Raw genomic sequence first — 16,023 nt, 5'->3', positions numbered from 1 at the left:
CAAAATGCACTTTTTGATGTCTTTTATACAGAAAGATGTGTCCCCGGTGTGTCGGGGAACTCACGCAGCGTCAGAAAATAAAACCCTCTCTTTTCCTCCGTACCCAAATCTCTAAAAACAGGGCTACAACGGAGCTGATCCAGATTTGCGTCCGATATGACGTAATATCAGAAATATAGGCTGGCTTTACAACCACGGCCCGATCAGAACGTTGCTATCAGAACAATGCCCGACTGTTTTGGACGTAATATGGTCGGTGTTTACATTAGCATCGCTAACACTCAGAGCTAACCTGTACTGGAGAGCATGTGTGTGACGAAGCAGGAAGTAAAAAGGAACTCACCTTGTGGTATAACCGGCAAGAGAGAAAGCTTTTGAGCTCCAGACTGTTTCAGAAACAATCCTTGATAATCCATGATATGGTGTTTCATCACGGCAGTATTTAGTTTAGACCAGAGGTAGCCAACACGGTGCCCGCGGGCACTTAGTCGCCCGCAGGGGCAATGTGAGTCGCCCGCGGGGAATGTCCTAAAAATAGCTCGCCAGGCAAATCCAAAATGTAAAAAATACACAAAACAAAAAAGGAAATGTAATTAAAAGAATCTACCCTATGCATAAACGAAACCTCAATCATAGCGAACTCTTATCTACTTACTACAACTCTATATCTATCTAACACCCCTCCTCCCCCCCACCCCCACAATGAATATCGACCAATCACTTAATTGCTTGATTTGCGGAACCAGCGTTGCAGTCGGGAAGAAAAGCAATGTTGGGCGGCACCTCACCGCTGATTTTCCTTCTGGCAGAATCTACACAACACATCAGCCCCATTGAACAGCCTATATCAATCAATCAATCAATGTTTATTTATATAGCCCAATATCACAAATGTTACATTTGTCTCAGTGGACTTCACAGTTTGTACAGAATATCAGTATGACAATACGACACCCTCTGTCCTTAGACCCTCTGTCCTTAGACCAGGGGTGCCCAACCAGTCGATCGCAGCGAGATTCCCAGTCGATCGCGAGATGTGTCTAAAAATAGAACAACAATATTCTGTTTTATCGTTAATGTCCTATAACATAATCTTCCCGTGCCAGAATAATGCACTTGAACGCACCAAAGCTTTGTGATTGGCCGGCGTGACCCCATGTGTGGGGGCTTGGCTGGGCACTATTTCGCTGACGTTCTCCGTGTCCACAGGAGTGACAGTCTGCACACAAACAAGACCGCAATTATGGCAGAAGCAAAAAAGCCCAAAATATATAATTTTCACTCCGAGTGGGAGGATGATTATTTTTGTATCTATTCCAATTCAAAGTCCATCTGTCTCATCTGCAATGTGAGCGTGGCTTTATCGAAGAAGGGTAATTTAGGGGCGGCATTTCAAAACAGTGCACAAACGCTACGAGACGGAATTCCCTCCTGATTCTGCCCTACGCTCCAAAAGGGGAGGGGCCTGAGAGGACAGCTAAATGCACAGCAGTCCATTTTCACCTGGCCCAACAACAAGAGCAAGGCTGCTACCAGAGCATCTTATCGTGTCAGTCACGTTCTTGCGAAACACATGACGTCTTTCAAAGACGGCGAAGTTGTGAAAGAAGCATTCTTGGAGGCTGCCGACGCGCTTTTTGGGGGACAGTAAAATTAACAGAAGCATTTCAACAGGTTTTTGATATAATAAAAACTCAAGTTAGATACCGTTATTAATCAGCTGTGAGTTGAAAGAAGAATGCAAACTTAAATTGATTATAGTCTATTATCAATTCAGGTTAAGAAACTAGTGTTGCTTGCATCCTATTTTAAAAAGGCATTTCTTTTTATACTCGACTAAAATGCAACAAAAAAAGGGTTTGATTCTATTAATGTTGTCTTTTTTATTGCACTTTGGCAGCAGATTCCCGTGTAGCTTCAGATCTGAGTTGTCTTATTAGTAAGCCTCATTTATACTTTTGTGGCAACACTATTTTTATATAATGGCAAAGAAAGGGTTCAGAGTCTTTTCTTTTTTTCCTGTGTCATATGAGGCAGCACTGTTCAATGTTTCTTAAACATTACCCACTGTAGTGATGTGTGAATAAACTCCAACTCTGTATCAACAACACTGCTGTGTAACTTCAGTTGTATGTGTTTAGATTAGAAAGAGGTAAGATAAAGGATCTGCAGTATTTTATGGAGTATTAAAGGTCAGTTTTATACAAGTAGTGTGTATTTACCTGGTAGTAGGCTGTCAGTATGGCTACGCCTCTCTATTTGGACTGGTAGATCTCGGCAGACTGGCAACTTTAAAAGTAGCTCTCGGTTCAAAAAAGGTTGGGCACCCCTGCCTTAGACCCTCACATCGTACAAGGAAAAACTTCCTATGCGCTATACTGCACATGAGTGTTGTCTGTGTGTTGCAACTTGCATATATATTTATTGCACTTGACGCACACACACACGCATGGTGTAATTTCCACTGGGGACAGGGGGGACATGTCCCCCGCTCTTTTCGAAATCCCATTTGTGTCCCCCCACTTTACAAATATGTTTATTACTATTTTTTAGAGAGAGAAAAAACCTTTATCTATTTAATATAGATAAAGTAAGAAATCATTCCAGTGTGTACTATAGGACAGTAAAAAAAACAGTTTAAAAGGGGAGTGACTCGTAAAATGCTAACTAGGTAACATAAGATCAGAATAAACAAGTTTAAATGATTTGTTGTTGGTTGTGATCATATTCTAAAGATGTTTGGATTATTGAAAAGTATACAGCTCCCTTTCATCTGAGTGTTGAGAGCTGTATCCATAAATTCATGTTGTGCTCAAAGTGCACCAGATTGATGCATTTAACTTCAACATTTAAAAAACATCTTCCTGGGGGAGCATGCCCCTGGACCCCCCAAGAGGAGGTGAGGCCCACCCCCAAATAAAGCAGGTTAAAATAATTAAATTGAATACATGTTATTTTAGTAAACACTGAAAACGGGTCCCACAGACCCAAACAGCACACAAAGGTTAAAGGTCAGCACATCATAATGTTAAAATGTGCTAAATATATACACTGCAAAAAACAAAACAAAAGAGGAGTAAAAGTAGCTCCCGACTTGTTTTATTTTTTGAAAGTAGCCCTCACCCTAAAAACGGTTGGTGACCCCTGGTTTAGGCAGTAGCTGCCGGGTCCCGCATGATCTCAGCCCCCTCCTTTTTTATTTTTTATCAAGCTAGCTTTATCCCCAAATCAGCACTTTTGAAACAGGAAGTGAAACAGAGGGATATGAGGCATGGCTAGAACGAGTGATCTGCTTGGTATTTTGAGCAAAACACTTCATAGACATGTTTTTATATATTTGTATATATCTGAGAGCTATGCTATTGCCTAAAAGTAGCATGATAGGTGACCTTTAATGGAAAATAGGACTTAAAAGCCAAAATATGTGTCAAAACACCATTTAAAATATATTATCGTGGTGTTTCTCTGTCTTCAGAGAGTTGATGAAGTTCCAGCGCGAGGTGATGTCTGCAGAGTCGGCTTTGGAGCAGAAACGTTTGTTCCGACACAACATGCTGGTCGGCTGCAAGATCCAGGGTCTGCCCATCGTCCTGCTGTCAGGGAACCTCAACGAGGTCAGCGAGGCGCAGGTGAGAGATTTAACTCGTCTTTTTCGCCATTTTTGGCCAGCTGTGGCTCACGAGATAGTGCTGCCGTTTGCCAATAGGAAAGGTGTGGTTCGATCCCTAGCAGTAAACATTTTGATGTGTCCTTGAGCCAGATACTTTACCCCAAATTGTGTGTTTGAATGTCTGTAAATGTTTGTGAATGGTTTGATTAGTAGCAAAGACTGGACATCTCTAAATGAGTCCTGCACATTTTTGGCAAAAGTAAAAGATATTAAATTGAGCTGAATGATCAAATTTGAAAAAAACCGAATAATTTAATAAAAGAAACTGCACTTGTTTTAGAAAATGTAAAGCTGAGAAACCCTGAGGACTTAATAATACAACTGTCAGGGTCAGTATCACCTGATGACACACTCTCCTTTGCAGCTGGACACAGAAACTGAAAGCGCTTCAACCATGAACACCACGAGCATGTATGAGAGAGAGGCACAGCTGATCATCGACTACTCTGGCCTGGACGAAGATGTTAGGGTGAGCCATGAACCCAAAGCATTGTGCTATGTTGATCAGAAATGAATCTATAACATGCATTGAATGTGTGTGCAGAGTCTAGAGGCGGAGAAGGAGGTGCAGGCGCACATTGAGAGGCTGAATGAGTCCATGTCCTCCATCGAGGGAGTTCTGCAGCGCACCACCGCCCCCAACCTCAAAGCTCTGGAGAAGATAAGGGAGGTGAAGGACAAGCTGCAGGGAGTGACCGACGGTATTTATCAAGTTTTAGTCACAAAATGAAACGTTGGTTAGGTGTATTTAATATAATACAAATATAGTATAACTATGTGCACATTTGAAGTTAACATGTTGTCCCTCCCTCAGCGTTTGAAGCCAGCACCAGAGTGGCCAGAAAGTGCAGTCAGGAGTTTGAGCAGGTGAAAGCAAAGCGCCTGCAGCACTTCACTCAGTGCTTCGATCACGTGTCTGTCGTCATCGATCAGATCTATAAAAGAATCTGCAGGAACAACAGCGCCCAGGTGAAGCAACAAAACCTCAACCACAGAAACACACTCAAGTTTCTATACATGCGACGTAAAACCATCATCATGCTTGTGCAAAATATGAGGCTGATAGGTGGCAAACGGATCATTGCATCTACAGTGTATACACTCAAAACAGTAACAATTTACTTTAATTATTAAAGGTCCCATGTCATGCTTTTCCGGTTATTACCCGTCCCCTTGTGTTATGTAGCTTTTTCTGCATGTAAACGGTCAAAGACCCTCAAAGTACACCCTGTAGCGAGTAAGACTCTAACACAGGAAAGACCTGTCTGTGCTGCCCCAGAACGCCTCGTTGGAGATTTCTCTTTTTCCATTGTTTACTTCCTGGTGACGTGACCATACCCAAATGGACCAATCCGCGGAGCTCCTCACACACACTCACTCAGCCGTATCTTTTCTCAGCCGCGGTACTCTGAGGAGTTTCGCCGACACCCTCAACCTTATCTATTGTCATTACTGGTGTCATTTTCTGGTTGCTGGTCTCTGGGGGGGGGGGGGCAGGAGCTCCAACAAGCCGTTTAGGACAGAGAGTGAATACACATACTATACAGAGATGCTGTGAGAAACCAATGTGAGTTTGGAACATTGAACAATGTAAATCTATTCCTCAACAATGGAATTCTGATCAGTAGAAATGGCCATGTCGTGGGACCTTTAAACTGCTTTTAATCAACCTCATAAAATAACGTGGAACCTGTAGACAAAATACATATAATTTAAGTCAACATTTGAATTTGTTAAAAGTTTCCAACCAACTGTTGTTCCGTCTTGTAAGGCACTTAAAATTAATCTAATCATAAACAGTGTGCACGGTTCATCATTTTCATTAACATTGGTCATTGCAGAAGATGTTACAAGCAAGAACAAGAAGCTTTCAATCCCTCTGTATGTGCTGCAGGCCATTCTGAGTGCAGAGACTCCTGAAGAGCCGTACCTCGGCGGCATCAACTACAACTGCGTGGCTCCGGGGAAACGCTTCATGTCCATGGACAACCTGTCGGGTGGAGAGAAGGCCATCGCTGCCCTCGCCCTGGTGTTCGCTATCCACAGGTAGCACTGGGCTTATAACCCAACCCTAAAACACACTATATGACTTTACATTAGGCAAGGTTCATGATTTCAGGGTGTCCGCGGGGTCTTAAGAAGTATTAAATTAGGGCTGTCAAACAATTAAAACATTTAATCAGATTAATCACAGCTTAAAAATTAATTAATCATGATTAATCACCATTCGAACTATGTCCAAAATATGCCATTTATTTATGTATATTGTTGTGGGAATGGAAAGATAAATGAAAGAAGGCGGATATATCCATTTAACATACAGTATGTTTATTATAACTTTTTTCTGCCTGTCAAAATGAAAGACAGCCCACACACCTATCAATCATCAAACCGTGGGGTCTTAATTCATTACGTGTTGATTTCTATCAACGGGGGAGTACTTCAGGAAAGTCGACAGAGGGGGGGGGCGGAGGCGGCTAGTGGAGTACTTCGTGACCACAGAGTGTGAACGTTGTGATCAGCTGTTTTAGCGCAGTTCTCCAGTGAAGGGGGGAGTCTCCCTCCGCAGCCGGTTGGCGTAGTTTTGGCACAGTTCCGTTGTACAGACCGACGTTAACAGCAGCCTGTCTGTGCACACGGAGACCGACTCTGTCGTCCGGTGATCTAACCGCCTTCTGGAAAAGCTTCACAAGTACGTCGGTACGCAAATGCGCTTTGTGACACAAGTGACGGTACGCATTTCAGATTACGCACATAACCTGCGTACCAGTTATGTGCACCCCTGTACTACAGCAAAAGTATTCTCTGTCGGGACTTCCTGCAACAACACCACGCCGTTATCTTGATTCTGATTGGCCAGAAGACATTATCAAAGATGTTCTATTGAGAAGACGATCACTACGTGACAAAAGTTTTCAAAACCGTTTCTGGTCTTCGGTATTTCCAGACAAGTGGCGACTGAAATCAATCTTACTAACTGCTGTGTGTGCAATTCTCTGCGCGAGTTGGCAGACTTTATTTTGCTTACTTTAACATCATTTCTCATGGTGGGGCTAAGACATTTCTTGGTATGGGTGTAGCCTACCCCAGCCATACCCTGGCGCTGCCACTGGTGGGATGTATGGGGCGGGCCATTCAGCACATGCGTTAAATGCGTTAAATATTTTAACGCAATTAATTCAAAAAATTAATTACCGCCGTTAACGCGATAATTTTGACAGCATTAATTCAAAGTTGATCAATCAAGCTTATTTTCAATAAGTATATAAATGGTCCAGAGAGGTTGTATTCTACAGTCTGCCTGAATGTAGTCATGGCGTAGGTGTGTAGTGAGATTCTGTGAAGTTTATTTATGGCATCCCGTTGGATTTGACAACGTCGCACGCTCACTGCTTGATAGCGCGAAGGTCCGTTTACGCTGGTTGTTAAACAACATCGTTATGGGGAAATGCAAGTCTGCGTCCAAATGGTTGGAAGATAAGGAGGAAGGACAATCAATACTGTATATAGTCAATGTGAGGTAAAGTGTGTCGCCAAGGTAACCGGTTAAAACTCAAAGTGGCTATGAGGTCTTAAAATGTATGAAAAGTTAAAAAAGGTCTTACATTTGACTTCAGGATTCCTGCATATACCCTGGATTTATATGGCGTATTTCAACACAATAAAATGCATTAAGATATTTTGCCAGGGGGATAGGAACAATAAAATATCTAAATGAATGTGGATACTAAAAGAAATGCACATAAAAGCGACCGATAACACGTAAAATAAACAGAATTTAAATTCTTCAACACCAGATTGACATACCATTATTCCCTAAAATAATTTACCAAGATCTGTTTTTGCTAGATATTAATTAATCTGGACAGATGGAAAACTTTAAAAAGGAGATAAAATAAATATTACCACAGCTGTTGACCCTAGCGATTCCAGAAACAACCATTTTGCAAGTGGCCTGGGGGTGCTTAACTTGTAATGAGATTTTTAGCTGATGGATGGACTAATAAAGTCAAACTATGTAATTTGGAGAGTCTGTTGATCCTCTCCCTGAACCCGTCATCACTCCTTCCTTTTTATTCTCTTTTGCACTTGATCCCTTTCCCCCTCTTCTGATACTTCTATCTAAAGCACTTTCCCACATAATCTGATACTTGTGGCATCAGTTTTTAACGGCCCTGACTTTAACATTTGACCCACGTCGTTTGGCTCGCTGCTCTCATGTCTCTCAGTTTCCGCCCCGCTCCCTTCTTGATCTTGGACGAGGTGGATGCAGCGCTGGACAATTCAAACATCGGAAAAGTAAGAAACCAGCTGCATCTATTGTGTATCATTTATTTTTGTTACAGCAATTATCATCAATCAACCAACAATTCCAATTTTTCAATTACATACATCCTTAATGTGAGGATTTGCTGCTTTTTGTATGTTTTATATAATTTTGAACTGGATATGTTTGGGCTTCAGAGTGTGGGATGGACAATGCATGATCATTTCAGGGATCACTTCTGCTTTTGGAGAATTGTGATAAATACACAGCTTTTCTTATAACCTTATTTTGCTTGCAGATCATTTTGTGTTAAATAATAAACACAAGTATATTTTATATGATATAACAGGAGTGTCCAACTCAAATACACAGTGGGCCAAAATAAAAAAAAGGGGTACTATTCGAGGGCCGGACTGGTTCAATGTTTATTGCAGAACTTATTGAAATGAACTTATTGCACATATTAAACCTGGAACTAACAAAGCTTAAATGATTGCCTATAAAAACAACATTAAATAATCAGTTGCATTCATTTCTTATGGCTCTATCTGCAGCTTCTCCAGAGTCATTTCTTATGATCACATTTCCCCACAGGACAACAACAGCTTCAACAAAACTATTTCCGTCAAGGAACAAACCAAACCTGCCCTGCTGTCGTGAGAGAGAAAGTGCAGAAGGAAACATCCATTGAACTCAGTGTGCTGCTCTGAGATGCTAGCTCAGATACTTGGCCTCTCATCTTGGGTGCAGGTTCATCAATGTTTGGGCTCAGGCTCTGAGCGGAGGAGACCCTCAGGATGGAGGGAAGGTGTGCGTGCAATATACCGGCGGGCCAGATCTAATAGTAATTAGAAATTATCCTGCGGGCCGAAATTAAATCCACCACGGGCCTGATTTGGCCCCCGGCCTTGAGTTTGACACGTGTGATATAATATAATTCGGGCTGTCAAGTTAACGCGTTAATAAAAAAATTAACGCCACTAATTATTTTAACGCGATTAACGCATGTGTATTTTTTTTCCTCGGCCGCCCCGTAGTTTCAGAGCGCATCGAGTTTAAAATACCATCTGCTGACAGCCCCGCTCCTGCCGCCCGCTTGTGGCAGACCACACTTCCACGCTCACCGGCAGGCACCGACTGGCCATTGGGAGGACCGGGAGGGTGTGTGTAATGTGGCCCGAGCGAGCGAGGGGTACATTGTTGTTGTTAGCATCTGGTGCTAGCTAGCTGCGCTAACGGATATAAGGAGCTGTTTAAATGAAAACAGAGGAGCGCTCTATCCACACAACTGCGCCGAGCACTTGCCTTCATGCAGGCAGCCAGACAGGGGTACATTGTAGGAGAAGTCAGCACACTCAGCTCGGATAGTGCGCAACATGATTGCAGCGTCCAGGCAGCTCCGGTTCGAGCTGCCTTGAGTTGCACATAGCTCCAACGATCCATCTCTCTCACACACACACACACACACACACACACACACACACACACACACACACACACTTTGTATTGTATGAGAGAGGTTCCAGGTTGAATTGAAGCGAATATTTGTAATGTTCAGAGGTTGTTGTGTTTAATATTCATGAGAATATTTGTCATTGTTCAAATGATAATAAACATTAGCATAAAGCATATTTGTCCACTCATATGTTGATAAGAGTATTAAAAACTTGAACAATATTCCTCTAAGGTACATTTAGAACAGATCAAAAATGTGCGATATATTTTAATCGACTGACAGCCCTAATAAAAATATTAGACTGTGCTAATTGACCTTTTCACTGAGCACGTGTGTGTTTTGTTTGTACCCAGGTGACGAGTTTCATCAGAGAGGAGTCCAGAGAGAACTTGCAGATCATCGTCATCTCCCTGAAGGAGGGGTTCTTCTCCAAGGCTGACGCTTTGCAGGGAGTCTACTCAGATGTAAGACACTTTTATAGCATTTTACAATTCCTAAATTCCTATGTGTTATGACAATACTGAAACTAAGTCATTCTCTTCTCTACAGTTTGATGAATGCATGTTCAGCCGCATTCTGACCCTGAACCTGAGTCCCTACCCTCTGGTGGAAGATTAGGCAGAAAAGTAGAAGAACCTGAATGAAGCCCTGGCATTTTTGTCTCTAACAATTATGCTTTCTCGTGTTTAAACAAGTTACCTTCAAGTTAAATATATTATAGATCAAAGGAGGATTTCTATGTTCAATTTTAGCCTGTTTTACTAGGTTGATTTTTACTAAAAATATGTGTGTTAGTGAGTCTGTTCTATGTTAATAACAAATCTAAATGCAGCATTTCTGCTCTTACGAGTTACAACATTCAATTGGTTGAATTGAAAAAACACCAGCGTTAAAAAATTGTAATACGTTCATGTTTTAAAAAGTGTTGTGGCTGTTGTTTATATATACAGAAAGTTTCATGTTATTCCACTGTGATTAATGTTGGCATGTTAGGCCTTTGTTTTTTATACGTGTTCATTTTAAATGTTTTGTATTCCAGTTGTGCTTTTGTCCTGTTTATCTACAGTGTTAAAGATTAACTTGACTGTATGTTTGTATTACAATGTGGAGGTCTGAATTGGCCACAAAAGAGCACAATTACACTATGAGGTTAAAACATATTTAAAACCCTACAAAGAAAAACATACTTTCTAGCGATATATATTTATCATAATCAAAATCACTATTGTTTATATTTCCATGGTAAGTTACTTAGCTTTTAAGGTGATGCATATCCCAGTCTACCTATTCATTTATCTTCGCTTTGGATAAAAGCGTCAGCTAAATGCAATGTAATCTTAAGTAATGTTAAAAACGGTGAAAACCTAATCTCCAACTGTCAATAGATAGGGCAGAATTTGATTATTTCTGACCTCACCAGAGGCCTGTACTACGAAGCTGGTTCAACCTAAACTGGATATGTTTGAGTTAGCCGATTGGCCAGATCCAAAACATACGCGCTCTCGCAATAGACATATGAAGAAGTTAAACTTTAAACATCCATGACTTAAACACTTGATCCAGGATCAAAGCCACAGAGCTGCACCTGCAAGGTGAATACAGCTGGAACAGAACAAGTGTTTGAATGCGTACATTAACAGGATTATGATATCACTGCCCCGTCTAAAACACGATCTGACTTTAATTACATTTGACTCGAGTGTTTCGTCAACTTAATGTGTTGCTTAAAATAATACTTCTGCATACAGTATGTGACACTGTGAGTGTTGCACGGCCAGATACGGCTCAGCTGACTCAGATAAGAAAATATATGATACATTATGAAGTGATATGCCGCGGACTGTACTTAATGTTACTTTGATCCGGTTACTTATGTTGTGGCAGATATTTAGCTTTCTTAACGCTAGTGTTATAATAGTCAGATTGCTCTGAAGATGGAGGTGATATTCTATTAATGTTCACGTTCACACAATCGGTGATTTTTGCCGGCCGTCTTTCCTGCAACGGCAGCTTTTCTGTATTTCCTTTCTCCTGTAATATGACTTGATCGCTTTAAACTCCGTACACTGAGCTCTGATTGGTCAGCAGGCAGTGCTTTCACTGAGTTGAGCTACTGGTCCCGACCAGGTTAGCCGCTAAGCATAAGTTACCATGGAGATCTAGCCTGCTAAAAAGAGAACCAGCTTCGTAGGACCGGAAAGCCGGAGTTTCCCCTGAATTTAGCCGGCTAAGCGAAAATCCTGCTTCGTAGTATACCCCCCAGCAGTAGGGGCAGTAATATTATGGTCTGGACAGAAAGAGGCAGACCCCGTGACCAATATTTACGGAAGTGATGTCTGGTCCTGAACTGTCATTGCTGTTGTGTCCTGTCCTGTATTATAAATGTGTTAAACTCTTAAGATACTCGGTTATCCCTCGCCGTAAAGATATAAACCTGCTTAGCTCTCACGAAGCTTCAACGGTCTGCTAACCTGTTCGCCTAGTAAGAGCAACTGACGTTAGCTATAACGAAGCTAACTAGCCTCAAACCGCATAGCTAACAAGGACTGTGCCTTTTGTTTTTGCTACTCTGGAACATGGTTACTTCGGTGTGTGTGTGTTTTTTTTTGAGGTCGTGTGAAGTCTATGTACACGGTTATTTTATCTAGTACTTTGGGTTATTTATCTCGCTGGTGTTTCTTGTAACGTTGACGAAAGCTAACCGCTAGCTTGTTAGCCAGACGTTATCACCATGGGAGCCGAACAGAGCGTAGACTCGGAGCACAAACACTCCGACTACAGCTCCTCGGGTAAGATCACTTCTCTAACTTAAAAGTAATTCTTATTTAGTAATTATTGAATGTATGAGCTTGCCATTCTTGATGAAAGGTGATTGAAGTCATGTGAAGTTGAGTTAGTGAAGCACTGAGTATTTCTTTATTTGTAACATGTAACTACTATCAGCTTCACTACATCTCTAAGTAATATTTTTATTTATTTTTTACTAACGTTACGCTTAAATCATTTGCCAAGATTTCATATATAAATTAACTCTGAAATGAACCATTCTGCCTAATGGAGACTTTAGATACCTTTTCATATTTTGCTGATACATTTTTAAAAATTTTACTTCACTCACATTTTGGATTGAGCTGAGTGTTTTAACACTGTGACATAACTTATTTTCCGTTAGTAAAAAAAATAGTACTTCTTTCATTTCTGGTAAAATGCAAAGAAAGAAAATATAAATGTGAACTGCTCAAAAGGATTAATGCCTGATGATATTAACAGCACTTTTGTCTTTTCAGTGGTGCCCTCTCCAGCGAAGCAGAAAGCAAAGATGGATGATATCGTCATTGTGGCTCCGGGGACTCAATCACTGCGAAATATCCACAACGACCCAGATGTGATTAAGCTTCAGGAGATACCTACCTTTCAGCCCCTTTTAAAAGGTACATTTTAAACTCCTCCAGCTACCTACATGCATTATAGAGGCATCTGTGAAATATGTTGCTAAATCTATTGTGGTCAAATTCAGGTTACACATTTCAGTCAACAATTGCTCACCCACGTCAGAAATCCTATATTCTCTATCAGATATTATAGGTATTAAGTGAGCCCTAGAAATACATATATATATATATAACGTTTAAACCTGAGTCTGGGTACTGGGGTACAATTTCAGTTAAAGACGAACAGAGCGAAAAGCACACATAATATAAGTTTGAGGGTGCTAGATAAAAAAAAAAACTGGAGTCAGACATCAGATGTGCACAATGCACTGATACTTCCAATAACTAATATTTCATTTCACAGTGTTTTGATTTCTCTGTTCTCTGGAGTTATTGTTGATGTCTGACAAAGATTACTTTGATATTGCAGTGTTGCTTCATGAAGTTATGGTTATTGGAAGATATCAGTAGATTTTGAAGATCTTCTATCCTTTCATTTTCCATAAGGAAATATTCAGTTTCATATGATTTTCCACACGTTCCCACCAGTCCTTTTTGAAAACTTGTAAAGACTGCAGCCCATTAGCACTGTGTTAGAAGCTGGATAATGAGCCAAGGTTCCTGTGTAGGCGTACTCCCGAAATAGCAGAGATGTAACTCTGTCAGATCCTGTGCATAGCAATTAGAATAATTGCCAAGTGTGACGCAGTTGTCGAGTGTTTCATCTCTGCTTTTTACAGGAGTGCTGAGCGGTCAGACGTCTCCCAGCAGTTTGTGTCTGGAGAGGCTGGAAGCAGCTCAGGTTATGCAGCTGTGCATCCGCTACCAGGACCATCTGCACCAGTGTGCCGAGGCCGTGGCCTTCGACCAGAACGCTCTGGTCAAGAGGATCAGAGAGGTAACGCTGCCGAAAGAACAGCATGTGATATTAACCATGTATGGTTCTCATTAATAAATCCCCCCAAAAATAAATTAACTATTGTGTTCCCAATTGAATGTAGAGGGTTTATGGTTAGTACATAAATAAACCATTTACCTAATTTGATAAGAAAATAAGTAATAATACAATATTTGTATTAATATGGCCAATGATATTTAAAAAAGTAATATTGCACATGTTATTAATGTTGTACTTATTGTCGGATGTTTACATCAGAAAATTAAATTACATTACATTAATTAATTGACATGAATAAATGTATCAAATAGAAATTCTTACATTTATAATATTGTATTTGAGTTTGAGTTTTTTAAGACAAAATAATCATTTCAAGCCTTTTCCACTATATTTCAACATTGTATTTAATGATCAAGTGATTACTTTAGAGTAGTAAAAATAGAGAGATACATTCAAATTGCAAGCACATATGAAAGATACAGTAATACAGTGAATAATGTTCATGCTTTATGTGTTGCTGATATAGTTTTCACAAGTTATTTTAAGAGAATTTATCAAATCTTGCCAAAAGTCAAAGGCTATATCTATCCTCCCTGTTTCCCCTCCAGATGGACTTGTCAGTGGAAACCTTGTTCAGCATAATGCAGGAGCGCCAGAAACGCTACGCCAAGTACGCCGAGCAGATCCAGAAGGTCAACGAGATGTCGATGATCCTCAGACGCATCCAGATGGGCATCGACCAGACGGTGCCGCTGATGGAGCGCCTCAACAACATGCTGCCTGAGAGCGAGCGGCTGGAGCCCTTCAGCATGAGGCCTGACAGGGATTCAGCTTCCAAGTAGCCTCCTTAAACCAGAGCAGCTGATTCTTACTGAGTCTACATCCAGAGCTGAAGCCAGGAGGAAGTGCAGGTGTGTGCAGCTGTAGGGATTACGCCCTTTTAAGTTAGTTTGTGTTCAAAGTCGAGGTAGAGTTAAGGTTTGAATAGGAGAGGCAGTTTCTTTTATTGTTTCCCTTAATGCAGGAAGTAAAGCAGAACAAGTGCTTTAAAAGTGGCAATAGACAACTTTTCCCCTGCAAGCGATTATTGTTGGCGCCACAACTAGGACAACTACTCCGGACTATCAGGGAAAGAGCTAGAAATATATTCAAAAATGTTACATCGTAATTAACTCCAAAAGCTGCTCATAGTAATCACAGACCATGGCTCTTCTGCCAACACCACAGGGGGTCGCTCCCTTTCCTCTTGGCAGTCTCTTCCAAGCTGCAACCAACTCAGCTACTCAGCGTTATGCTAATGAATGTAACTGTGACATTTTAAAGCAACTTTTTGGGGCTTGTTCTAGTTTATTTAATTGGAAAAGAGTTGGCAGTACTGCAGAGGACACAGTGCATTCTATTTCCACGGCTTTGTGCCATAAATCGAGCCTACGTGATGTGATCTTTCCCTGTGGACAGAGAAGCATACTGAAAGCAAGTCTTGTAGAAAACCAATCTTAAGACTGATGGTTGCCTTGTGCAATCAACATTTCATTTTCAATAATAAGTCAAAGCAAACAACCTGATACCTGAGTTTAACCGCAGCCTTCTGCTCCTGGCGACTGAGCAGCAAAACTCTACAGCTGCAGACTTACGAAGTTGCTGTGATCAAGTGTGTGGAGATTATTGCTTATCCCATACCTGCAGGGAATCAAACTGGCAATCGTCCAGGCACTCGCTTTCCTGACAGACAAGAGCGGAACAGACACTTTTGATTGAGTCCGAGTGAACTCCACTCGCCCGAAAAAACATGTCCTTCAGCTTTTAAGGAATCTAATAGGTGTGAGCCGCATAACACTTCTAAAACAATTCCTGCTGCTCGGGGGATTTGTGCAAACTTCGGAGCCGATTGATTTTGGATCTTACGCCTCGCTCTACAAATATTTGTTGTTTGTGATCCTGATATTCTCCTCGATGCACGCCAAATGCCCCGCTCGCTGTTTGGATGTCCACTCCATGAACCGCTTGCTTACAAGACATTTTTTAAACTTTCTGAATGTTGGAATATCATGTCGAAAGAGACTCGACGAAGAGTAGCAAAATGGATTATTGCCTTTGGATTACACAAGGAGCCTGGATGTACTGTATATTAGACGTAAGACAACAAAGTCTCCCAGGATACAGAGGATACTTTTCATATTTCTATGCTAAATGAACTTGACATTAATTTATTTGGATATGTTGGCTGTTTGCATGAAAAAAGAGAAACGAAGGACCGAACAGAGATCCTGTTGCTGCGGATATGTATGTAGAGGTGGAGAG

At 41.1% G+C, this 16,023-nt stretch overlaps 2 protein-coding genes across 2 annotated transcripts in view; both read left to right on the top strand.

The window, feature by feature from the left end:
• The window catches only part of smc1b (structural maintenance of chromosomes 1B), a 30,759-nt gene extending 20,328 nt beyond the window's left edge, over positions 1–10,431 (top strand). The window contains exons 18-25 of the mRNA XM_071203335.1: positions 3,476–3,629; positions 4,035–4,139; positions 4,215–4,371; positions 4,485–4,639; positions 5,565–5,716; positions 7,900–7,969; positions 9,747–9,857; positions 9,943–10,431. Of these exons, the coding sequence (XP_071059436.1) occupies positions 3,476–3,629; positions 4,035–4,139; positions 4,215–4,371; positions 4,485–4,639; positions 5,565–5,716; positions 7,900–7,969; positions 9,747–9,857; positions 9,943–10,011 (973 nt within the window). The 3' untranslated portion in view covers positions 10,012–10,431. The remainder of the gene's footprint in view (positions 1–3,475; positions 3,630–4,034; positions 4,140–4,214; positions 4,372–4,484; positions 4,640–5,564; positions 5,717–7,899; positions 7,970–9,746; positions 9,858–9,942) is intronic.
• A 1,278-nt stretch (positions 10,432–11,709) lies between these two features.
• On the top strand, positions 11,710–15,767 carry LOC117448169 (BLOC-1-related complex subunit 5-like). The gene is made up of 4 exons (XM_034085330.2): positions 11,710–12,182; positions 12,681–12,824; positions 13,565–13,722; positions 14,331–15,767. The coding sequence occupies exons 1-4, from the start codon at positions 12,125–12,127 to the stop codon at positions 14,562–14,564; spliced, it is 594 nt and encodes a 197-aa protein (XP_033941221.1). The 5' UTR covers positions 11,710–12,124; the 3' UTR covers positions 14,565–15,767.
• The last annotated feature ends 256 nt before the right edge of the window (positions 15,768–16,023 follow it).

The sequence above is a fragment of the Pseudochaenichthys georgianus genome, chromosome 6 (assembly GCF_902827115.2).
Source record: "Pseudochaenichthys georgianus chromosome 6, fPseGeo1.2, whole genome shotgun sequence".
NCBI classification, from domain to species: Eukaryota; Metazoa; Chordata; class Actinopteri; order Perciformes; family Channichthyidae; genus Pseudochaenichthys; species Pseudochaenichthys georgianus.
This window is presented reverse-complemented; position numbering and strand designations above follow the sequence as displayed.